At 51.4% G+C, this 25,874-nt stretch overlaps 1 protein-coding gene across 1 annotated transcript; it reads right to left on the bottom strand.

Moving 5' to 3' along the window:
• Positions 1-1,590: 1,590 nt before the first annotated feature.
• HEYL (hes related family bHLH transcription factor with YRPW motif like) lies at positions 1,591-20,302 on the bottom strand. The gene is made up of 5 exons (XM_084785851.1): positions 20,085-20,302; positions 13,382-13,448; positions 11,708-11,791; positions 9,648-9,729; positions 1,591-5,973 (listed from the first exon to the last, which is right to left on the bottom strand). Exons 1-5 carry the CDS (start codon positions 20,162-20,164, stop codon positions 5,300-5,302), a joined length of 987 nt encoding a protein of 328 aa, XP_084641977.1. The 5' UTR covers positions 20,165-20,302; the 3' UTR covers positions 1,591-5,299.
• Positions 20,303-25,874: the final 5,572 nt, after the last annotated feature.

Here is a 25,874-nt window from a genome sequence, read left to right as displayed (position 1 = left end):
CCTCAGTGCACTCAAATGCATTCGTCAGGATAAACCAAGAGCGCCTATAAATTGGATAGCAATTATGTTATTTTGATGGACCACTAGGGGGCAGTAATGGATAAAGAACAGATGCACAGGCTGTGAGACCTGCTCCAGTTGTTTTAAAGGATTTTCTGCTAAGCCTGAGTTTGAGCCTTAACCCATTTTTATAACTTATTGTTAACACTAAATTGTTTGGTACTATCGCACACTATTGCTGTGTTCTAATACAGTTACTACACACACACACACACACACACACACACACACACACACACACACACACACATCTCTCTTCCTTTAGCTGGATTTGGTGACTCATTGCAATCCCAGGGCTTGGGAGGCTGAGGCAGGAGGACAGGCCAACCTGGGCTACACAATAACTTTCAGGACAACTTGGGCTTCAGAGTGAGACCCTGGCTTAAAAAACAGAACAACAGGTGGGGGGAGGGGGAGTGGTGGCACACACCTGTAATCCCAGCACTCCAGAGGCAGAGGCAGGCGGATCTCTGTGAGTTCGAGGCCAGCCTGGACTACAAAGTGAGTCCAGGACAGCCAAGGCTACACAGAGAAACCCTGTCTTGAACAAATCAAACTCAAGACAAACCATACCAAATGAAAAAACAAAATCCCCCCCCCCCAAAACCTAGAACAACAAGATAAACAAAAGAAAGGAAAAGGAAAATTCCTATCACCTGAAACTGAAAAATAAAAATCATAAAATTTTAGTTTTCATTTTTGTTTTTTTTTTTTGTTTTTGATTGTTTTGCTTGTAGACCAGGCTGGCTTTGAACTAACAGTGATCCGCTTGCCTCTGCCTCCCTGAGTGCTGGCATTACAGGCGTGCGCCACCACGCCAGTCTAGGGTTTTTTTGTTTGTTTGTTTGTTTTTAGACATGGTTTCTCTGTGTAGCCTTGGCTGTCCTGGACTCACTTTGTAGAGCAAGCTGGCCTCGAACTCACAGCGATCCACCTGTCTCTGCCTCCCAGAGTGCTGGGATTACAGCCATCTAGGTTTTTATTTTGTTGTAGGAATTATTATTAGAGACTCACTCTGTAGTATAAAAAGCACAGAAGACACCTGGGCACACAGGGGCTAAGGAAGCATTCACTAAAGAGGGAGTTGTTGGAGAAGCTGATACCAAACAGGCACTGAGAAAATCCAAAGAGACAGAGACCCAGCTGTGTGGGTTTCCAGGCGCCACATGGAGATGTAGGAGCAGAGCCGCTGGGAAGAGAAAGCCCCAAAGCCCCAAAGCCCCAAGATAGGACTGTACAAACCTGCAAGGAATGGCAGGGGCCAGTGTAACAGGGTGCCAGAGCATTCCAAGGACAGAAGTATTCGGGTTTGCTGGCACACTGGCTGTGGGCTGTAAGAAAACGAGGTTCAGGGCTGGAGAGATGGCTCAGAGGTTAAGAGCACTGGCTGTTCTTCCAAAGGTCCTGAGTTCAATTCCCACATGGTGGCTCACGACCATCTATAATGAGATCTGGTGCCCTCTTCTGGTGTGCAGGCAGAATACTGTACACATAATAAATAAATAGATAAGAAAACACCTGCAACCAAGCTCAGTGGCATCAAGTTGTTTTACCTTAAAATTTATTACATTTTTATTTATCCGTATATGGGCATGTGAGTAGCCAGTACACTTCATAGCCATTTTACAGTTGAAAACATTAAGAAGGACAAAGACCTTGAAGAAAACGAGTTCTCACTGACAAGCGCACAATGAGGAAGCTTAGTCTCAGAGCTCAGGCTAGCTCACAGCTTGCTTCTGTAGCTCCCTGGGTGAGCCTCCGGATCTCTGTAAGGGAGTCCCCTGGCCTTCCTCCAGCAGGGCTTCCTTCCAGGGCCCCTCCCACAATCCTACCTTGCCAGACACGCCCAGCCCCTTCTGTAGCCCTCAGCTTTCCCCAGAGATTCACCTCATGCCCACGTTACCCAGGCAGAGGATATGCTGCCCTCTGAGTGACCGTGTGTTTGTTACCTTTGGCTCTGCCGGGCCTGGCTGGCACAGAGCAGCTCTCCATGAATGCTGGATTTGTTGGGAGCTGGATGCGTTTAAGGAGCCGGGCCAAGAGTGAAGAACAAACCGGCTGGCAGGCTCCGCTCTCGGCGTGTACTCCAGGGCCAACACGCTTGCATCTCCTCTGACCAGGGCCTTCTGACCGTTCTGCCAGAACCCCTAGTCCTTTGGCCCTAGCTCTCCTGTCTCCTCTCAAAGTCAGCCAGCAGGAGTGGGAGGTGAAATCCACCCCCTACCCCACCAAGTGGGGTCTGTGCCAGCCGTGGGCAGGAAACCAGCAGCCTTCTCACCTCCTTGATCTTGCTGTTCAGCGAAAGTTCATAGGACAGTTAGGATGAGCCTGCACTGTGCTGGGTGCAGAGTACAGATGGCAGCACAGGCCAGGCGTGGCCCCTGGCCTCATGGAACTTAAGGTCCAGTGGGGAATATATACACCCAAACCAAGTAAACACATAAGGAGGTATGCATCGGCCCACTCTTCAGGAAGGGGAACAAAGGGGCTTTTTTTACACGAAGGCACTCTAGGAGGAGGTGACAATGGAAGACAAGACCCAAGGAGCTGAAGTAGGCCATGCGAGGGAAGGGAGGGGCACCTTGGGGACCTCATATACCAAGCTCTACGATGAGATTGCTGGGCATATGAGAACAGGCCAGTTGTAGCATCAGCACTGAACAGGTCTGGGGCCAGCAAGAAATAATGCTAGGAGTCAGGTGAGGGTTTTAAAAAAAAGTGCTCCGATTTTTATCCTCAGAGTAACAGGGTGTTGCGGGTGTGTAGGTTTCAGGCTGGGTTGATATGATGTGCCCTGCACAGGCCACACTCCCTGCAGTGGCTGTTGAGAACTGATGGCATAGCCAGAGCAAAGCAAGACAGCTGGGGGGGGGGGCAATAACCTAGGGATGAGGGGACATTACCAAACCTGGAGCTACGGGTTCAGAGTCTCCAGAAATACTTAGGAAGTAAAATTTGGAGGAAGTTTCCAGAAGTCAACATCTTTGTTGCTTGTCTGCAACACCCTGTGGTGGGATGAGAGTGTTGGAGGCCACCAGGAAGGCTTGGGACTACAGACAGGGGACTTGAGTTCTCGGCTGGGTGGAGGTGTCATCTGCCCAGTCTCCTGGGAGAATGGACTTAAGGCTAGTTAGGATGGATGCTCAAAGGGTTCAGCCACTTCTGGCAGGTTTCCATGGTGTCAACAGAGTGCTCTGCAGTTCGAGTACCTGCGGCATGGAAATGCGCTTCCCACAGCAAGGCTGCGAGTGGACCCTCAACCCCTGGCTAGGAGATGGCCAAACTACAGGCCTGCAGTGTACCCTAATACCTGGGGACTTCTATTACCTCCTTGCCCCACTCTCGGGAGTCTGCGGGACTGTCCTGCTGTCCCTGTGTCTGTCTCCCTCAGTAGGCTGGTGATGCACTCCACAGAGATGCCCTCAGATGGGTCTCACACAGCTGCAATATTAAAGAACTTGCTTTTGGCGAGTGTGGTATATGCCTTTAATCCCAGCGTTCCAGGAGGCAGAGGCAGGTGGATCTTTGTGAGTTCGAGGCCAGCCTGGTCTACAAAGCGAGTCCAGGATAACCAAGGCTGCACAGAGAAACCCTGTCTTAGAAAACAAAGCCAACCAAACAAAATAACCCTTGCTTTCATTAAGGAGTGAAGGGAGTCTTTTCTCTCATCGTGACCTAGTCACAAGCGCTTTCTGGGTCACTCAGGTGACCTCTGCCCTCTGTTCCACTTTTCTGAACTGACCCTTTCACTCTAGGGCTTTGGCAAACTCTAATTTTGTGCCCACAGGCTCCTTCCTACAGCTCTGGGGAAACGGGAGAAGCAGGCCCTTTCCAGGGTGACCTTGAAAGTATTTCCTGATCAGCGCGGCCCCAGCAGCAGTCAAAAGCTAGTTCTGGGTCCTGCCCCCCCCCAGGTGTGGCTTTGGCAGGGATTGACCAGGGTGCTTCCAGATGTCATGTTGGGTAGCCTTCAGGGACACTGGGATGGGGGAGCAGGTGTCCACCAAAGAGGACAGATACGTTTCCACACACTGTCCACTAAATGTTAGCTCAGTCTCTGCTGTTCCACTGGCCGTTTATTCCCATTAGAGGCAAGTGGCCCGAGGCGGGGCTGGGGAGTGAGAGGCTCTCTGAGCAGAGCCAGCTGTGTGAAGTCTGGGTGAGCAGGCTCTCAGGCCCTCAACCCACTGCATGACCTTGAAGAGCCCAGCCGCCTCCGATTGTTCTCCACCCGCCTCCTCCAAGTTATTTTTATCCAGCCTGACAGCCCTTGGCTGTGGCAGGAGTCTGGGCTCTGAGAGCCGGACACAAACCAGGCAGCTCAGATGTTTTGTACTGAATCCCAAGAGAATGCCTCTTGAGGGGTGTCCCCGTCAGGGCCACAGGTCCTCCACACTGGGAACCCTGTGGGAAGGGCCATAGTCTTGGAGCATGGTACCCGAGAGACAGGGAACGGGGTGTGTGTGTGTGTGTGGGCTCTCCCATTGCTCTGAGCCCTGGCTCCTGTTTGAAGGACTGTGGAAACCTGGTGGTCAGGGTTTCCCTACCACAGAACTTTACTGCTGTGGAGCATCCTCCTGGCCTGGCACGTCAAGCCAGTGGGTGGTCATGTGGGTGTCTGGAGCTGAGATGACGGTAGCTGCAGGCCTTCAATGCACTGGAGAACAGATCTGTCCTGTGTTTCACTGTTATGGGGTGGGCAACAGAGACTTCTCAGTAGCCCCCGCTTCGGTTCTGTCTTCAGGAAGTGGAGGAGACAGTACATTCCATCCCGTTGGCCTGGGACGGCTGAATGCCACTTAGTCCTCCTGACTGAGGGTCTAACCTCTTCATGGGGGCAGCCTGCCTCTGGCTATGGAATCCTTTACGTTAAAGCCTCAATCCCAGACACAAAGTACGTGTGTACTAGGTCCACAGTGCCTGGGGTGGGGTGGTGGTGGGGGTGGGGGTGGGACAGGGGTGGGGTGGGGGTGGGGTCACTAGGCACCACATAACTCATCTGTGCCAGTAGGAAGTGAGGCTAAGGCTTTGAGCTCTGAAAAGGCTGCAAAGGAGCCAGGTGGGCAGCAGGGTTGGCGGCGAGGATGGTGAGAGGGGGGCCCGGATGGGTGAGGAGAGCTGCCTTTGCAAAGAAGCCATTCTAGAAAACAAAACAGAAAAGGTGGCATCGTTTTCAGAGCTCCTGGGAGGGGAAAAAAAAAAGATCCTTCCTCATTCCTAGATGATTGTGGGGTGCTCCTCAGAAAGCCCCGATTTCAGTGATTTCAGAGACCCAGGAATGGTAAAGCACTGCTCCTGCAGGCCTCCCAGTTGGCCCCAAAGGGGATGAACTGGAGACGGAACCAGACACACTGTCATCAGATTTCCCAACGCCAGGAGCTGTTGGGGAGGAAGATGTCAGGACGGGGACTATGTGGTTGCTCCTGGCAGCCCTGACACCAAGGGCTGTGAGTGGAGGGGCAGCTGGCCTCTCAGGAGGATGGGCTCTCTGGGTGGAAGTGGCCCCTCGACTGGGCAACAGATTCCGCCGGGCCGGCAGGATGGCACCGGCAGCTCTGTGCACTGGGGCGGACCGGAGGGCTGAGATGGGGTAAGTGGGAGAGGAGACGTTGGGGAGCACAGGGCCGGGCACTCTTCCCAGAATGGCGAGCTGGCTGCTCAGGGAAGGCAACCCTGGACAGCTATGGAGGAAGGACCAGGGCCACACAGGGAAGGCCAGGGCACCAGTGGGTGTGGGTGAGGGTTCCATCTCAGCGGCATAGCTGTTGAGGTGAGAGAGAAGGCGAGTCCGGACAGGGTCTGCGTGGCTGCTGGATCCTTCCAGGACCCCCAGGTACCTGATGACCTCAGTGAGGCATTCCCGAAAACCAATGCTCCGGAAGTCAACAGCCAGGGCTCGGGCATCAAAGAACCCTGTAAAGTAAACAGTAAGGGGCCATGAGGGCATGCTAGGGGGAAAAGCACAGAGCCTGGGGGACAATACCCTATGTGACCTGCCCTGCCTATGTAGCCTGCAATGACCCAGTGATTTTGGACTTGTCTCTTCTGAGTCCCAGTCGTTAAAAAAAGCACTAGAGCCAGGCACGGTGACACATGCCTTTAATCCCAGCACCCGGGAGGCAGAGGCAGGTGGATCTCTGAGTTCGAGGCCAGCCTGGTCTACAAAGTGAGTCCAGGACAGCCAAGGATACACAAAGAAACCCTGTCTCAAAAAACCAAAAAAAAAAAAAAAACAAAAACAAAAACAAAAACAAAACACTAGAAACCACACTGCATCACAAAATGTATTTTCTTCACACTTCATGATTAATGTGAAGAAAACCTTGCGGCCAGCAATGATTTCACTAAGTGGACTCCTGGGAAAAGACTGCGAACACAGAAGATTAAGAATAGCCTTGCCTGCTGAAAGGAGGCAGGTCTGAGGGAGAAGAGAGACCGACAGCAGCCATTAGAGTAGAAGGCCACTCGGAGAAGGCACAATTACGTGGTGGTGGGGTCTCTAGAAGCCACCAGAGCTGGGCTCAAATCCCAGATCTGCCACTTAAGCTGGCTACCTGACCATGGGTCAGCCTACCTTAGCCTCAGTTTCCTTAGGCTGAAAATGAGGGAGGAACAGAAGCCGATGCAGTGAGGAGAGAGGGTGAAATAAAATAACATTCCCTGAATGGAAAGTTAGCTACCACTTATGCCACTGGCCCAGCAGCCCCGGCATCAGCTCATCCTCCAGCTCTGGAAAACAGTTTGCGATGTACTGGGCCCCCCCACTCCCCCCACCTCACCCCCCTGCAGGCAAGGGGTCTCTCTAGGCTTGATGTCACCGACGGGAGGGCCGGGTGGGCTGTCCACACAGGCATCAGAGTCTCTGCTGCCTCTACACACCTGACCCTTTCCCCACCACCTTCTGCACAGAGAAAGAGTTGCCCGTACTGGCTCCTGACTGTGGTAGCAAGTATCTCATCATTGGTTTGTGGCTGGGGCCCCTCTGAGGGGGCAGAACAGCGCAGCAGTTTGGGGCTGTGCCTTGCTCTGCTCTGTGATGTGTGATCTCCTCATCTCTTTGTGTTGGCTGTACTCTTTCATTTTAAACTTTTATTTATTTATTTTTCCTTTTTTTTTTTTTTTTTTTTTTTTTTGATTTTCGAGATAGGGTTTCTCTGTGTAGCCTTGGCTGTCCTGGACTCACTTTGTAGACTAGGCTGGCCTTGAACTCACAGCGATCCGCATGCCTCTGCCTCCAGAACTGCTGGGATTAAAGGTGTGCGCCACCACGCCTGGCTTAAACATTTATTTCTCTATATTCTTTGAGACCCGGGTCTAATGTGGTCCAGGCTGACCTTCCGCTCACCATGAGGCTGAACTTTGAACTTCTGATGCTCTTGTCTCCAAACTCCAAGTACTGGAATTGCAGGCCTGTGCCATCATACCTGGTTTATACAGCATCCCCAGACACTTTTAATTACTTACTTAATTAATTAGTTAATTTTTAGATAATGACTCATGTGGTCCAGACCGGCCTGGGACTCACAGCCTACGACCAGCTTGCAATTCCTGGTCCTCCTGTCTCCTCCTCTTCCGGAGAGCTGTGATGACACGCACACCTCGCTATGCCCGGCTGGGCTGTTCCTTTTAAACAGATGTCTGCTGAGTTCTTATTACATGCCTCACTGCAGTGTCTAATTTGTTACTTATAAACACTCTCCTACCCCATACCCACTTTATAGCTGAAGACACCCAGGAGCAGATGAACCAGTTGTCTCAAGACACGGAGTTAAGAAACAGCAGAACCAGCCTGAGCCAGAGTGGGGAGGACAGCCCTCCCCTTCCCCCCTCCTTCCTGGTTCTTGTGAGAAGGAGGTGAGATAAGTGAATGTATTTTACAGCGCTGCCCACATGTAATCGCTATTTTCCTTTTAATAGGATAACCACGGATATCATTTGAAGCATTTCCCTACTAGATGCCACTGTTAGGGATGTGTTCCCTGGCCAGACTTTCCTTCCTTCCTTCTTTGCTTTCTTTCTTTCTTTTTTGTTGTTTTGTTTTGTTTTAAGATTTATTTATTTAGCCGGGTGGTGGTGGTGCACACCTCCCAGTACTCGGGAGGCAGAGGCAGGTGGATCTCTGTGAGTTCAAGGCCAGCCTGGTCTACAGAGTGAGTCCAGGACAGCCAAAGCTACACAGAGAAACCCTGTCTCGGAAAAAAAAAATTTTTATTTTACATACAGTGTTTTGCCTGCATATATACACCTGCACTCCAGAAGAGGGCACCAGATCTCATTATAGATGGTTGTGAGCCACCATGTGGTTGCTGAGAATTGAACTCAGGACTTCTGGAAGAGCAGACAGTGCTCTTAAACTCTAAGGCATCTTTCTAGCCCACGGGACAGACTTCTCAAAAGGAACTTCTGCATTAAAGTTATTGGGTAGGTCTGCTAAATTTGCAAATTCCTACAATCTAATGCAGACTGATTCTCTCCCAAGGAAAGCCTGCAATGCTGCCTGCACCCGGGTGCTACTGCTGAGCATCACCAAACTGGACCACTTGCAATGCCACATCTCCCCTCCAGATGCCGAACCTGCTCTTTGGATTTGAGTCTTTGTGGCTAAGGCCTGTGGAATGTGAAGGCTTTGGGAGGTCACCAAATCTCGAAGTCCCCAAACACACCGAGAAGCTTTGAGACAATTATCCATTCACCTGGAAGCACTTTGTTTATTTTGTTATTATTGTTGAGACAGGGTTTCTCTGGCTGTCCTGGAACTCACTCTGTTTTTGTTTTTCGAGACAGGGTTTCTCTGTGTAGCCTTGGCTGTCCTGAACTCACTTTGTAGACCAGGCTGGCCTCGGACTCAGAGATGCTCCTGCTCCTGCCTCCTCTGTGCTGGGATTAGAGCTGTGTACTGCCGCCGCCCAGCTCACCTGGAAGTCTTGTAAAAGTCACAGGCGTGCCACAATTTTAATGGAAGGCACTAACTTAAAATGATGGAGTAGCTTATATCTTTCTATAATCTACCATGTGCTGTGAGCCTGCCTCCCAGCACTGCTGAGGATACAGCAGCAGCCCAGAGCTTAGGCCAGTGGGTAGACACACTAACAAGATATCTGTGGCTAAAAAAAAAATCTCAGGCGGCTCCTCCTTAGGTTCAGATTAGCCGAAGACGGGGGCTCTAGTGAGACTTTGCTTATCCAAGCTACCCGTTAGCCAGGTCTTGCTGGTGCAGCTTCTGGAAGCCTGTTAAATAGAACAATCCTCTCCAGACTGTGGAAAGTGCTAGAATAAAGGGAGACACAGGAAGTAGTGAGGGAGACAATGCAAGAAGAAAGATCATTGGGTGTGGTGGCTCATGCCTGTAATTTCTGAACTGTAGAGGCTGACAAAGGAGGATTTGTGAATCTGACGTCAGCTGGGGCTACAGCGTGAAACACTTTGCTCAAAACAAACAACAGTTTACTTCAGTCCTTCTACAGACTCCGAGGCAGAAGGCAATGACAACCTGCTTCATTCACCAGTCTGAGTTCACCCTTTTGGTCCCTAGGGCCCAGTTTTGAAGGACTTGCAGTGTAACTCCCAAGAGAGCAGAACAGAGGTACCTGTGCCACCAGCGGCATGGAGCATCTTCAAGTGATCCACCGTCATCTGCAAGACCTCGGCTTTCTCCAGCTTGGAGGAGCCCTGTGGGTAGAAAAGGCAGAGGCTGCAACCTGCAATCCATGGCTGTTGCCCACCACCCTCCTGGCCCCATCAGCACTCACTGCCTCTGTTTCCTGTTTCCTCCGAGTTCCTGACCACTTGGGCAGACCTTGGCTGCCGTCATAAAGCTCCTCCCCAAACTTGACAGCCTTCATTGAGACCTCATCTCCTGTAGCCTCTCTTCACCTAGCCTCTTGGGGAGCCTGTCTCCTGAAAGGCTCCCAGTGAACCTTGGCCCTCCTCTCTCCTGATTCTGTTTGTTCTTCCCGGAAACGTTCATCTACCTCCAAGGCCTGGTCCGCCATCACCGGACTCAACCTGCCCGGCAGACCTGCTCTCCCGGGAACCCAACTTCTGTTTCCTCAGACACATCCTCTAAGCTCCAAGTATTTGCCCTTCCTCTGTTCTCTCTTGGGAAGTGTTTCCCTAAATCCCCAGGGAATCTTGGCTCCCCTGGGAAGGGTCCAAGGCTCCATGCCAGTCCCTTAAACACAGAGACCAAGTCTAGTTCATGGCTGGTTCTGAGAAGGTTTCAGTGAGCACCAGTGAGATGGCTGGCTTGTGCTTACTGGCCTAAGGGAAGGCAGATGATTGTGACCTGAGCATTGAGCATAGGACAAGCATCTTTGGGCCAGCCTGATTCAACCATTTCTCTCTCCACTGTAGTCTCTGCCTCTGCCCCCCAAGCCATGTTCAACGGCACGTGCTCACTCTGAGTGGCCTGTTTTACTTTCAAAGAGCTCTGGAAATGTCAGGGGACACGTGATACAGTCACGTGCTCTGTTTCTGCTCAGATAGTCACTACCTTTAAAGGCGGTGTGACCTGTGTAACGTAGTCCATAGACATTTCACGGCCTCTCTGTCCTTCACTCTCCTCACCTGTGCAATATGCAGAATAACCCCGTGCCTTGCAGGGCCACTTTCAGGATTTACTCCAAAGGAATGCAAGTTATAAAGCCACCATATCAGAGACACCTTGCTAAGCACAATCGTCCATTCCCCTGTCCCCTGGACAGTGATAATTAAACATATTTGTTTATGTGTGTGCACAGGTGTGTGGCCTATGCACACCTTGTATATGTGCATGTGTGTGTGTGTATGTGGGATGTCCATGTGCACACATGTGGAGGTCAGGAGATAATGTAGAGTATCATTCTCCATTGCTTCATTTTTTTTCTTACATTTTTGTTGTTTCTATGTAGTGTGTGGATGTGTGTGGATGTATGTCTACGTGTCGACAGATGCCTGCAGAGGCTAGACGCCATCGTCAGATCTCCTGGAGTTGGAGTTATATGTAGTAGTGAGCTGCTGGCTGGGAACTGAACTTTCCTTCTCTGGAGAGCAGCACATGCTTTAAACTGCTGGATCGTCTCTTCAGCCCCACATTAAAAAAATTAATTGTAGCCGGGCGTGGTGGTGCACTCCTTTAATCCCAGCACTCGGGAGGCAGAGGCAAACAGATCGCTGTGAGTTTGAGGCCGGCCTGGTTTACAAAGTGAGTCCAGGACAGCCAAGGTTAAAACAGAGAAATTGTGTCTCGAAAAACCTAAATAAATAAATAAATAAATAAATAAATTGTGTGTGTGTGTGTGTGTGTGTGTGTGTGTGTGTGTGTGTGTGTGTATGAAGTCAGAGGACAGCTTGCTGGTGTCATTTCCCTCCTTGAATAATAACAGTGTCCAGACTGGACACTGTTTCAGCTCCTAAACTGCCTGTCTTCGCCTCCCGCTGCTGCTGCTGTAGGTGTGCACAGCCATGTCCAGTTTTTACGTAGCTGCTGCGGATTTGAACTCAGATCTTAAACAAGTTCTCCATACCCTCTGTGCCGTCTTCCCACACCCCAGGGGCAGCTATTTATAAAGGATCATAGCCCCACAGGCAGTAGGCGATGCCATGAGAGCCACACCCTGCTTTCTGACCACTTGGTAGTTCCTCTGACACAATCAGCAACGTCACATACCTGTTTCTCAAAGGCAGTGGGGACCAGTCGTCGCAATTCAGAAAGGCTGCTGTTGATGCGGTCTCGGCGTCGTTTCTCTATGATCTGAAAAAAAAAAAAAAAAAAGAAGTTCCCTGTAGGGGGCTGGAGAGATGGCTCAGTGGTTAAGAGCACTGGCTACTCTTCCAGAGGACCCAGGTTCAATTCCCAGCGCCTACGTGGCAGCTCACAACTGTCTGCAACTCTAATTCCAGGGGATCTGACACCATCACACACACACACATACAGGCAAAACACCAATGCACATAAAATAAAAAATAGGGCTGGAGAGATGGCTCAGAGGTTAAGGGCACTGACTGCTCTTCCAGAGGTCCTGAGTTCAATTTCCAGCAACCACGTGGTGGCTCACAACCATCTAATGTGATCTGATGCCCTCTTCTGGCCTTCAGGTGTACATGCAGCCAGAACACTATATACATAATAAACATATCTTTTTTTTTTTCTTTTCAAGACAGGGTTTCTCTGTGTAGCCTTGGCTGTCCTAGACTCACTTTGTAGGCCAGGCTGGCCTTGAACTCACAGCTATCTGCCTCCCAAGTGCTGGGATCAAAGGCATGTGCCACCATGCCCGGCCCAAATAAATATATCTTTTTTTTTTTTTTTAAAGGATGTTCCCTGTAGGCATTTTATCACATTTTTTCCAGTATGCCCTCGTGGATACTGACTCATATTTCCCCTCAAGATATTCTTTTTCTAGGCACTAAATCTATCCTTTATTATGAAGGACAAGAATGAGAGTTCTGAATGACAATAATTTGATTAATGTCTCATAGTTAGAGCTTAGCGCTGGGACAAGTGCTCAGGCCTCCTGTACTAGGCTGTAGGACAGTGCCCATCAGACACAGCCTACACAGCACTGGTGTAGACCTGGAGGACTCTGCTGGGTCAGCTATGGAATCATGAGGCCACCTGAAGAATTCTGGGTCTCGCGCTCTTCAGTCACACAGGCCTTCCTTCACCCTACCACTGTCTCGCCTACAATTCTGGCAGCAGAATCCTCAGAGCTGGGCAGAAATGAGAATCCGTCAGAGTATGAAGTTGGAGAAAAAAAAAAACCAGTTTGCTTAAGTCTCCCAGTGAGTGAGTGAGTGGCTGGCTCTGGTTGGGTCCCCAGGAAAAAGTGGGTTGAGATAAGACAGAAAGCGGTTAGCAGGGAGCAGCCCTCTGCACACCTCCCTGCTCAACACAGGCAGAGGAAAAGAAAGTTCTGGGTTTAGAGAAAAAAAATAAGGAGAGCGGAGACTACAACGAAAGTATCGCTGGCCTCTTGTCAGGTGCTGCTCAGAGTTTAACGCTTGCCCTGAACTCAATCCTCAATGCTGCAAAAACCAGTGATGCGTGCCTGTTACCCCAGCAACTTGGGAGGTGGAGACAGCAGGATTACAAATTCAGGGGGCATTCTCAGCTATTTGTTGTTGAAAAACAAACAACAAATGGGTCTTTTGAGGTAGGTGCTACCTGCCACTCAGAGGAAGAATCAAGGCATCGGATGGGAGGTGGCACACCCAGCCTCCAGCATCACAACTGGCAGAGCTTGGGTTTGAACCTGTCCACTCGGCTGGAATGGTGGGGCAAGGCCTCTTGGGATTCGGTACACACCATGCCTGGGCTTCCCAAAGGCTGTTGGTCACTCACCCCTCTGCGCTTCTTCCGGGCTTGCATCTGTGAAGGGCTGGGGGTGGTCAGCGGCCTGGCCATCTGGCTGCGGAGGAAGAGAAAGGCTAGTTTCTCAAAGCCAGGGGATCATCTCTCTGGCCTAGGCTGACCTGGGAGGCCCCAGCTGGCAGCGGGCCAAGACTGGGGGTGCATAGAGGGCGGGGCTCCCAGGTGGCCACGTTCTCCAAGGCCAGAAAGGGGCGAGGGGCAAGCATGAGGAGGGGTTGCCTGCTCTCCCTTTCTCCCCGGAGACCCATTTCTCCAGGGCTAAAGTCCTCTGTGCTCTCCCAGCTTCCGGCCTGTTAGCCTCTGGTGGCCGTTGGTAGCTCCGTCTAGCCCTTGCCCCCGTGGGCAGCAGGCCGTCGGGGGAACCACGAACCGAGATGCTCCCTCCCGGGGGCCCTGCAACCCGATCCTGGGGGCGGGCTGACTGAGGGCGCGGGCCAGCGGCGGCCGGGCCGGGCCCGGAGGGTTGAATTTCAGAGCTAGCCGCTGGGAAGGAGCGTGGAAAGCGCAGATGCCGCCGCTTCCCACGGGCCGGAGCGCCGCCGCCCGCCCGCAGCTGCCGCCTCCTCCCACGCGGCGCGGCCGGGGGGCGATGCGGAGGAGGCATCTGGGTCACAGGCTCCTCTCGCACGCTCCCGGGACATTGCTCTGGCCTCCCAGAAGGCACGGATCCCTGTATCCTTCCTTCCCGTGTCCATGCCTTCCTCTGCAGCCCAAGCTGGAAGATGGATGTTTGCTTTGAACCCAATAGTTGCAGGAGTTTCCTGCCCAGATTTTGACCAGAATAATCACCCCAATTGATTTCCCTCGGGAAGGCTTTTTGCTCCAGCCGCCCTCTCTGAAGGCAGAGGTTTTTACTGGAGAGCATCAAGGGCCCGACCCTATCCATGCTTAGCTCCACAAATTTTGGGCAACGTGCCTCCCCTGCCATTTTGGGATGCCAACAAGCATCTCAGCCGGGGCCCATGAGCTTGCCCAGCACCTGCTTCCCGGCCACCTAGGTTTTCCATCTCAGCAAAAGCCACCCCCAGCTCCTAGTTCTCTGGAACTTTCTTTGGTTCCTCTCTTGTCTTCACCCTACTAGTCAAAAACCTACCTATTCCATGTCTAGATAGTTTCATATCTGTCTTCTTTTTTGTTTGTTTGTTTGTTTTGGTCTTGGTTTTTTGAGACAGGGTTTCTCTGTGTAGCCCTGGCTGTCCTGGACTCCTTTTGTAGACCAGGCTGGCCTCGAACTCACAGCGATCCTGCCTGCCTCTGCCTCTGCCTCCGCGAGTGTTGGCATTAAAGGCGTGTGCTACCACCGCCCCAGCACTCATTTGTCTTGATCTTCACCGTCCTCTTGTCTCTCACCAGCAAGCTTACAACAAGAAGCGCTTTCCCTTGGGTCCCTCCTATGCACCCCTTTTTACTGCCAGGACCAGCGGGGTGGTCATTCAGATGCCAACTTGATCTTAGTCATCTTAAATTCCTTCTGTGGCTTCTCAGTGGTTTTTAGATCCATCCTTTGGTTGGTCCAGCTGGTTCCTGTCACCTCTCAGAGTCCATTTCTCTGGCTCTGCATGCTCCAGTCTGTGAATGCGCGAACTCTGCTGCGTTTGCGTATGTGTTCCGTGGTCTAGAAGTCTCTGGTCCAGCCTGTCTCCTCACTTCCTCTACACAAGCCCAACAACTCCAACCACCCGTCAGACTGTCACTCAAATGTCACCTTCTTTAAGAGCACCTCCCCACGCCCCCTTTTACTTACTTATTTATTTAAAAAAAATTTTTTTTACAATTACTAGTCTGCTAGATGTCCCCTTCGATTTACTTTTCAAGGCTCCTCCATCCACAGCATTTATGCTGGCTTATTGTTTCTTTCTCCTTTTTTTGTTTTTTTTTTTCCAGACAGGGGTTCTCTGCCTTGTCTGTCCTGAACTTGCTGTGTAGGCCAGGCTGGCCTCGAACTCACAGTGATCCGCCTGCCTCTGCCTCCTGAGTGCTGGGATTACAGGCCTGCGCCACCATGCCATGGCAGATCTCTTGGTAGGATTTCTTACTCCCATCCTTACTTTTAGTGTCACAGAGAATGTAGATGCCACTGAACTATGCGTTCTGGGCCCTTGTGGACATGGGGACTGTACAGCTTTCCAGGAGAGTCTTAGCCTATGTGTTAGTTATCAAGGTTGGACCATTTTCATCAACACCTTATAGAAAGGTGGCTTCAGGAGAGAGCAGGTAGCACATGCCCACAGCTTGTTCCAGGCACATCTGGAAAAAGGAATCTCTCGCCCTCACATCTGGACAAACAGAGCTGCTAAGAGGCCTGTAAAAGCTCCTGGGAGGTAGGAGCCTGTGAGCCAGGGCCTGAGATCTGTAGGGCAGCTTGTTTACAAAGCTTCCCTGGGTCACTGGGGACAAGCTCTAAGAGCCAAGGTACATAAGAAACACAGCCTTTGTTTCGCTGGCAGGATAAAGTCTCTCCGGGTATTGGGTTAGCCTTGTGCGCGTCATTGCCTCTCAGTCTGATCCCTCCTCAGGGACCATCTGTCAGAGGTTGACACAGCAACACCCTGCTTCAGGGCCAAGTGCACACTGTTCCACCTTTCCCCAGTCTCATGGTCAATACCCACCCTCTCCCAACGTGACCTGCCCCTTCCTCCAAATTTCCCAGGCAAATCTCACCTCACAGTTTGCTTGGCACCACCGCCAAACATCTCTCTCCTCTGGGTTTTTTAAGAGTTCATTTTCCAGATGAGGCTGCTCATCCTCCCCTCACCCCCACCCCTACCCCCACCCCTACCTCAAGGGGCCAAAGCGGCTTGCCCACCCCACACAGCTGCTGAAGAGCAGAGCAGCATGGGAGCTTATCTGCTGGCTCCCAATTCAGCATTGTTTTTCCTTCTTAAGTCTGACTTCCTGTCTGCCTGACTAGGCCTCCAATCCCCTTATCCTCAAGGCTCCCAGCCAGAGCTCACCGCAGCCTGGGAGCTGGCCCTGACACTGGGAGGAGGGCTGGGAGCCTCTCTCTGAGAGTTGAGGCAGATCTTCCCGGATCCAGAAAGGAGAAGGTGGGCGCCAGGATCTCCATGGGCCTCCTGCAGCCCCCTCTGGAATTCCAGGGCTGCGGTGGTGTGACTTTCTAAATGGCCCTGCCTGGCCGCCCTGAACATCCCTGGTCCCAGCTCTACCTGGGAACGCTTCTCCACTCATTTTGTATCAAGCAAAGGCAGCGTTCCAATGCTCTAAATGATGGGCAGCCACACAGCAAATAAGAGGAAGATCCAGGATCAGAGTCACATCTACCGCTCTATTAAAAAGCATCACTTCATATGTATGGATGTTTTTGCCTGCGTGTATGTCTGTGCAAGAGTTATGCAGCAGATCCTCGGGGACTTGGGTTTCACTTGTGAGCTTCCATTGGGGATGTCAAACCTGGAAGACTCATCCTGAGCTCCTCACCCTCACTGCTGAGCCAGCTCTCCGGTCCCACATCCACTGTCTTTTTAATTCTGTGCTCTTGCCAGTGTATCCCGAACATGCATCATCCTGCCATGTCTCTCTTGCAGCCCGCCCTGACTGCTCTAGGCAGCAGTACATATATCCATTTGTCTGGTCCATTGCACAATAGACCTAAGGAAAAGCAATCATTTTAGGGGGAGGGATGGTACAGATTCAGAGCTGAGAATCATGCCCAGCAACGCAGCCTTTTCTAGATTTCTAGTTTTTCCATTGACTCTTGCTGCCTCATGAGTGTAGCACCTCCCCACAAGGTGACAGCACTTATTAGGAGTTACTTTGTGTCAAAGCAAGAAGCTATGTGCTGTATGTAGATGCAGCCGCACCCTCAGAAGCAGATATTTGCACACACTCATTTTATAAAAAGAAAGAAAGAGCCAGGCAGTGGTGGCACACACCTTTAATCCCAGCACTTGGGAGGCAGAGGCAGGTGGATCTCTGTGAGTTAGAGAGTTCGAGGCCAGCCTAGTCTAAAGAGTGAGTCCAGGACAGTCAAGGCTACACAGAGAAACCCTGTCTCAAAAAAAAAAAAAAAAAAAAAAAAGACTACCAGGTGCCTTGAATCTTAAAGGAACAACGCACAGGCCTGACTCCCAGGCTGACATGTGGGGGTTGCTCGTGGATGCTCATGAAATAGTTGGAGATGAGTAAGGGGGATGCTTTATTTTGTGTGAATCCAGACTGCTTCAGGGAGCCAAATTCACATAAGAGCTCTGTGGGGCGGGGGTGGGGTGGGGTGGCGGGGCGGTTCCCAAGGATGGAGCGGGATGCTACTACCACGAGGCAGATGTCCTTGGTGACATCAGAAAACACCGCACTCCTTTGGTCTCATGGCTCCAATTGTGAGGGATTGTGTACTGCTTCTGACCCCAAGAGTCTGGCTGCCCCAGCCTGTGGCCCCTGCCACTGTTTATCTGGCTTTCTTTGTACATGAAGCCCTTCTTCCCTGAGAGCCCCCTGAGGGCAGAAGCCGAGCAGGATACATCTGGGCTCTGATGCCCAGCGCAGGGTCTAGGCCACAGCAGGCATCGTTCAGTGGTGTCTGAATCGAAGCATTTATATCTGCTGGGGGGGAGGGCCCTTTGCAAAGTGCTACAAAGAGGCATCTATAAGTCAGTCTGCCAGATGTCCAGCTGGCCTTCCCTCCTTGGAGAGGTCTGGGCTTCTAGACCAGTCTCTAACAATGGGCTCCTGCTAAAAATGACAAAAAGATATGCGGGGGGAGGTGGGGGGGGTGGGGAACCTGTCGTGACCCTTTACACCTTAGCCCCACTGCTGCTACCATCAGGAAACTCATCGCCTCTGCCTGTGAGTGGCCTCTCCCCACTCGGGGGGCCCTCAAAGGCCACACTCTGATCTCTCTTCTGATCCTTCTTCCATCATCCTGTTCAGAATCTTTGTGTCCCTTGGCAGTTACTGCCCAGGCTGTATACTCAAGAAGGATGGGGGCCGGACTGATGCACCTCAGCTCTCTGGCATTGGCTTTGCACTCTGGTCCTGGGAGACCTGATGACACTGAATTTGAGATCCTCTGTTCTCCGTTACCATGTGGCGCTAGGCCCCTCCCTATCAGCACGCACAGCTTCTGAGAATGATTTCTCTAAATAGCAGTTGCTGCTAAGTAATTTTTAAAGGCTTTACACAAGGAGCTATATTGTACACCCCTACACCAAACATGCAAGATGGGGGGGGGGGGAGACAGAGAGAGAGAGAGAGAGAGAGAGAGAGAGAGAGACAGACAGACAGACAGACAGACAGAGAGAGGGGGGGGATCTATTGCCATTAGTCTCCTACCTTGTGCTTTGCTTGTTTGTTTATTTTGTTTTATTTTGAGATAGAGTCTCACTATGTTAGAAAGTAGCCCTACCTACTTATAGAGATCCACCTGCCTCTGCCCCCTAAGTGCTAGGATTAAAGGCACGTGTCCCCATGGCTGGCTGTAGCTGCTTTAAAAAGGAAAAAAATAAAATAGCTGTGCACTCTGTTAATTCCAGCACTCAGGAGGCAGAGGCAGGTGGATCTCTGAGTTTGAGGTCAGTCTGGTCCACAGAGGCAGCTCCAGGACAGCCACGGCTACACAGAGAAGCTCTTAAAAAAAAAAAAACCATAACAAAATATTATTCTATGTGTGTGTGTACATGTGCCAGGGAAGGTATATGGTGGTCAGAGACATGGTTTAGAAGACCAGGAGACACCAGCTACTTTAGGAGCTCTCTCTTCTCTTTGCGCTCTCATCCCTTTCCCTATGGGGAAATAGGCTCAGGCAGGGAAACGGAAGGCTCAAAACTTCATGGTGATAGGGTACTTGGCTAGCATGCACAAGGCTCTAGATCCGATCCCTAGCATTGAATAAAGGAGAAGTGGGGGGAGGGGAAGGAAAGGAAAGAAGAAAGGGACTTGGTGGCAGATGTGGGCTAGGGTGGCAAAGGCCTGAAGTCTCTTTCACAGTGTGTAGGCCTGACACTAAGCATTCACTGTGAGCTACTGCCAAACCCTTGGCAGACGCTCTTCCATTCCAAAGCACTATGAGGTTGGCTTTATTATTTTATACCCATTTTACAGGTCAGAAAACTGAAGCTTATGGAGTCATAGAGCTGAGAAGTAGCAAGAACTGTGCAAGTTCAGTTTGTTCTTCCACAGGTTAGAAATTAGACAATTTAACAAAAACACGGAACAACACTGGCACCTTGGGTGGTTTGGTAGAAGGGGCGCTGAAGATTGGAGTCTAGGCTCTTGCAAGTTGGCTAACTGTCTTCTTCAGCACCTAAACCCAAATTCCAGCGTCCACTGTCCTCAATGGGAAAAAGACACCCCCAATCCTTTTGTGGTCTATGTAAAAACTGCTCCTAAAGAAGGGTAAAATTTGGGAAGCGAAGATGTCTCCATCGTAGTCAGGGTATGGGCAATGGAATGTGGTACCTAAGGTCTGCAGGAAAACTTCCCAGGGATCCGTAATATCCCCCAGCGAAACCGTCCTTGCATCCCAGCGTCCTGAGTTCTAACTGGTTCAGGGTACCCAGGAGTCTGCCGCACTGGTGCTATGGACACACTGGAGACGCTGCACACGCCCCCGCACCTTGGCTGATACCTGCGGGCTGCGGTGCACACCTGAGTGTGCTGGACTCTCTCTTACCCCCCCCCTGCCCCACCCGATGGCCTCAGCCCCACCCTGTCTTACCTGAGATCGTTCTCCCGACCCACGTCGATGGGTCCGTCAGACTCGCCATCGGAGCCACTGGGCGCCCTGGGCCGCTTCATGGCGAGAGCTGGATGCGGGGTCTCAGCCCTGCGATCCGCGGAGTTGGTCGTTGGGCCCCGCCTCGGCCCCGCCCCGGCTCGGGAGCCGACACCGCCCTTTCCCAGGGCCCTTTCCTGCACCGCAGCCCGGGGCGCCCCGGCGCCCCCTCGCCCCCGCGGTGACGCGCCACCGAACCGTGGGAAGGCCCCGGGCGGTCACCGCCCCCATCGGCCGCTGGGAGGTCCGGCTCCGCTCCACCGGCGCTGCCTGGACTGGCGCGCTGGGTGGCCTTGGGCAGGTGCCCTGGGAGGCCCCACAAGGAAGCCCAGACTCCGGATCTGTCCCTAGTTCTGTGCGACACACTTCGCTCTGCAGTACCTCAGCTTTTTGTAAGGGAAGGACCTGCACCTTCCTGCTCCAGGGGCTCCAGGGCAGGCAAATAAGGTTGGAAAAGTTACTGGCGGTGCCAGTGACCTCTTAGTAGTTTCTCAGTCATCCTTCCATAGGGGACAAAAGTAAGTAGGGAGCACAAATGTTCAGAACCTTGAAGATCTGTGGTGAACCCCTGAGGGAGGGCTGCTGCCTACCAGCTGAGAAGGCTGGACTCAGGCAAAGGAAGCTTTTGAGAGGAGGCTCGGAGACAGGGTATCACGGAGCGCAAAGTGGCCTTGAACTTGCTCTGCAGCAGAGGATGATCTTGAGCTACTGATCCTTCTGCCTCCACATCCCAAGCGCTTGGCATTACAGTGGCCAAGGTCTTTGAGGTACTGACTTGTAGGAGGGGGTGCAGGAAGGGCGAAGGTAGGTTGGGTGCGGTGGTGGTTGGCGGGGTGTCTCTGGGAATCAGTTCCCAGTTCACTTAATGACAGAGCTGTCCTGGCAGGCGTCGTTGTCGGGGAGAGTCAGAGGAAAGGAGCCTTCGGCTTCTCTTTCTGGGGGAGCCTGTCTGACAAGAGACAAAAGCATTTAGTCAGTGAGAGTTCCTGGGCCTGTCCCTAGAGATTTGGCTGCTATCCTCCTAGGTCACGATCTCAGAGAAGCCCCCAGTGTGCCGGGGTAGAAACCTGAAGGCAAATCCTCCAAGGTGAACTTCTTGCAGGGTAGGGGGGAGATGGTGGGGGTTGAGTGGGGCACCAGAAAAGTCCTTTCCCCTTGTCCTGCTCTCTGGGATGGGCACAGAAGACACCAAGCTTTTGGTGTAGGAAAGTGGGGCCAGTCAGCTGAAACTGTCTGCAACTCTCACTGCATAGTGACATCTGCTTGCAGACACCTCCTGATGGGAAAGGACAGGTCTCTCGCCATACAGACCCACACACGACCTCTGGGCCAAGTACAGAAACTCACACACACAGCCAGATCAACAGATAACGCCTGGCGAGAACAGTCGGCATCAGGAAAACCTGCTGGCCACTCCCCCCCCCCCCCCCAGCCACATGTACCAGCTCTCCTGTTCCAAATGCCCTCAGCACTCACATAATTTCTGTGGGCACATGCCAAAGCAGTGGGAACCTCAGCCAGCATGGAGGTTGCACAATGCATGTACTATGTACGCATTTCCTAGAAAGGCAGATACTTGCTCCATGTAGTTGGCCGAGGTAGCAAGGACAGGCGGATGTGCAGGGAGAGGCAAGGGCTCTGTGGCAGGCATGTTCACCAGAGATGCTCCAGGCCCTCAAAATATACTGCGCAGTCACATATGGGGTTCGGGAAAGAGATCTAAGTTTGAAAGTCACTACGTAATAGATGGCTTTGAAAGCTATGGGAGAGAGAGGAGAAAAAAAAAATGGATGGGGAAGCGCAGAGCCTAGTACTTCCCACAGCACCAGGAAAGGGCCCAAGGCAGCGGTTCTCAACCTTCCTAACACTGGAACCTGTGACGCAGTTCCTCGTGTTGTGGTGACCTCCAACCGTAAGACTATTTTCGCGGCTACTGTTATGAGTTATAATGTAAACATCTGTGTTTCCCAATGGTCTCAGGCGACCCCCCCAGGAAAGGGTCATTCAACTAATTCCCAAAGGGGTCTCGACCAGCAGGTTGAGAACCACACTGTTCTCAGTGTTCCGTGAGTTGTAATTCATTTCATCTTTTAGCGGACCAAACAAGAGGAGACGGGGAGAGTAACTCAGGCGGAGGGAGAAGAGCTGAGGTGGCACAAGGCAGTTTGGTTTCAGAGGCGAATAAGCCGGCTTTGCTATCTTATGGCGCTTGCAGACGTTAGGCTCTGCAGTCTAGCGGCAAGCCTAGTGCTGTGCCCTCGACAGGTCGGCTTTGAGCCGCATGGCTACAAAGAACACGAAGAACTTGAAACCATGTTGGCTTCAACGTCTGGCTGTAACACAAACAGAATTTTGAAAAATTACATCTATTTATGTATGTAGCATGTGCATGTATGTACGCCTGTGCACACATGTGTGAGGTGCCTCCAGAGAGGAGAGCACAGATTGTAGAAATTCATTTTCTCTTTTCTACCATGTGGGTCCTAAGGTTTCAACTCAGGTGGTCAGGTTTGACAGCATGCAACTTCACTTGTTAGCTATCTCTCCAGACCAGACTTTTTTTTTCTTTTTTTCTTCTTTTAAGATGTATTTATTTATTATGTATACAGTGTGTTTGCCTGCATGCACACCTGCAGGCCAGAAGAGGACATCAGATCTCATTATAGATGGTCGTGAGCCACCATGTGGTTGCTGAGAATTGAACTCAAGACCTTTGGAAGAGCAGGCTGTGCTCTTAACCTCTGAGCCATCTCTCCAGCCCCAGAACCTTTTTTTTTGAAGTGAATATATATATAAATTCAACTATTTTCTTTCATTCTTTCCCTTCCTATCACCCTATTTATTATTATTATTTTATTTTTCTAGACAGGGTTTCTCTGTGTAGCCTTGGCTGTCCTGGCTTCACTTTGTAGACCTGGCTGGCCTCGAACTCACAGAGATCCACCTGCCTCTGCCTCCCAGAGTGCTGGGATTACAGGCCTGTGGCACCACGCCCGTCTCCACCTTATTCTTCTGTCCTATATCAGTATGTTGAACTGATGTTGAACTCAGGAGTCTCTTTCTTTAGCTTCCTGAGAACCAAGAGTACAGGTGTGAGCCACTGTACCTTATACCTGCCTTTTTCCTACCCCCATGGTGGCTACCAGAACATCTTTAATTGTATCTGCAGCTCCCATGATGCTCTTGTTAGCTAGTGCTAACCCACCACAGGCCTTCACAACCTTTATACTACCAACGTTTGGGGCTGTGTAACTGCTGCGTGGGGGGGCTATTCTGTGACCCATAGAATGTTAAGCACTGGCCCCTTCCCACAAGATGTGAGTAGTATTTTCCAGAAAAATCTGCTGATAATACAAATGGGAGACATTGCCCCCCAGTTGAGATGTACTCATTAAGGAATCTCCACACAGGCGTGTACATCCTGCGGATCATGGGCCGTTTGCACCCAACGCAAAACCAAAAACCTACTTAAAACATTGGGTTTCTCTCTGTGTGTTTAAACAACTCTATCGCACGGTTCTTGAGGGTGAGCTTTGTAGAAGACAGTGTCATGTGTAATGTAAAAGGCTGGGCGCACCTGAAAGGCTCCGGAGACAAGTCACCAGAGCAGATTGCAAGCCTTGGGAGGGGGGAAGACAGTCAGAAGGCTAGGAGGACCAAGAAGGCACAGCTGGAGCCCAAGGAATGCTGCCAGGACTTGGCTGTAATCCTTTAAAATGTCGTCAGAGCACGTCACCTCCTGCTCAGTATCGCCCGCAGGCATCTTAAGCCACATCACACCTTAAGCCGACTGCTAGCTGCTCCGCATGCTTCTGCACGGGGTAAGTGTGTAACTGATGACCTAAAGCTCAGCATCTTTAGGATCGAAGGGAGACAATTCTAGTATTGATTCCCGAATGGTCCAGGGTACAGCAGAGGTGTGGCCACCTGGTTAGTACTTGACTGCCCAGCTGTCTCTCTGGCTTCATCCCCGGCCTGTTTCTGACTCGCTCCTGCAGCGACCCCAGCCTTCCTGTCTTCCTCCCCCGGGGGCTCTGAGCCTTGAATATGCCGACTTTCCTTCCCAGAATCTCCCCTTGCGTCAGATCTTATCAGATCTCACTCTATCCAGTTCTTTGCTGTCACATCCCCAGAGAGGACTCCCCTGACTGTCCAAAAGTAGCCACCAGCCCTGCCTCAGTCTATGCCTTCTGCCTTCTTACCTCTCCATATTATTTTTCACAGCATGCATCAACATCATATATATAATTTACATCATATATATATACAGTATATATAGTTATATATATATTATGTGTTATATATATTGTCCCTGTTCCTTAAGAAGGTAAACTGGACCCAAGGGAGCCTGCACAAACTGATGCACCAGTCAAGGACAATGGAAGCAGAGAACCCAGACCCCTGTTCAAGTTTAGCCAATAGACGGCTCATTCTCCACATAGAGAAGGTGGGGAGTAGGGTACTACCTCTGACAAAATCTCTGGGGGGGCATGATTGGATCACTGCCCTTTAGCGGAGAGGCCCCGTGGGAACACAGAGGAAGGGCATGCAGGCTATCCAGATGAGAGCTGATAGGCCGTGGTCAGACGGTCGAGGAAGAGGACCCCACTGGTGAGAGGTCTAGGGGAGGGGAATAGGGCAGAAGAAGGAGGCAGGGTGAGAACAGGAAGATAGAAGCGAGGGGATTACAATCTGGATGTAATGTGAATAAAACTATAATGATAATAAAAATTAAAATAAATATTTTTTTTTTAAAAAAGAAGGTAAATTGACCAACGACAGAGACATGTGTCTTATGCCTACTACTGAGTGTCCAGCACCTGCAGCCATGTTTGGCAGGTAACAGGTATGCAATAAATATGTGCGTTCAGAACACTAGTTTGAGAAGCTTGGCTGGGACAGTACACTAAGCCAGGGGGAAGAGAAGGATGGAGTGTCAGGCACCCCCAGTCTAAGAGAAGGGAGACAGGGAAAGGACTGCCATTCTCCCCACTTCCCTTGTCACTGTACTCTGGCCCTGAGCAAGTAGGAGTTATTCAGGGACAGGTTTCAGCTCTGACTGTACTTTCTCAATCCCCGAGGCCATACTAGGTCAGTTCCATCTTCTCTCAGATCGCCAAACAGCTGTGGCCCAGGCTCCAAATGGTTAGCCTCCATGTGTGCTACACGCAGGACCAGCGGCGTTCCAGAGCCCTCTGCTGAGCTGACCACGGGGCCTCTCATGCTGTGGAGGAAATGGCTCTCAGGGTGGGGTGTGAGAGATGCTCTGGCAGCAGCTGGTAAGCTAAGAATTGTGCAATAATTTATGTCTGTCTTGGGGACAGCTTTGGAATCCCCCATAAAAGCAGGAACTGTGTCAGGCTTGTCACTGTTAACTCCCGCCGTCTGGCAGAGTCTGACACATAGTAGGTGTTTGGTACAGGCTGCCTGAATTGTCTAGTGATAAGACAGAAGTTGGGGGGACCCTGAAGGTCTCCACCTTTTCCGTGGAGGAGGCAGCGCTGGGATCATGGGAAGACAGCATAACCACAACCAGGGCTGTTCCTTTGTTGGGAGCATCTTAGGGCCATGTGGCCTCTTTGCAGGGCCTTGCTGCTGCTTCCTTTGTGTCTGAGGCACTGGCATCCACAGAGGGTCAGGAGCCTTTCCAGTGTACACAGTGATTTGATTTTCACACCTATAGAATGGGCAAGCGATGAAGCGCTTGTTGCCATGGGCTTGTGAGGGTGAAAT

This window comes from Acomys minous (assembly GCF_964271855.1).
Source record: "Acomys minous genome assembly, chromosome: 6".
Taxonomy (NCBI): Eukaryota; Metazoa; Chordata; class Mammalia; order Rodentia; family Muridae; genus Acomys; species Acomys minous.
Note: the sequence above shows the minus strand (reverse complement) of the source record. Positions and strands in the feature narration are given on the sequence as shown.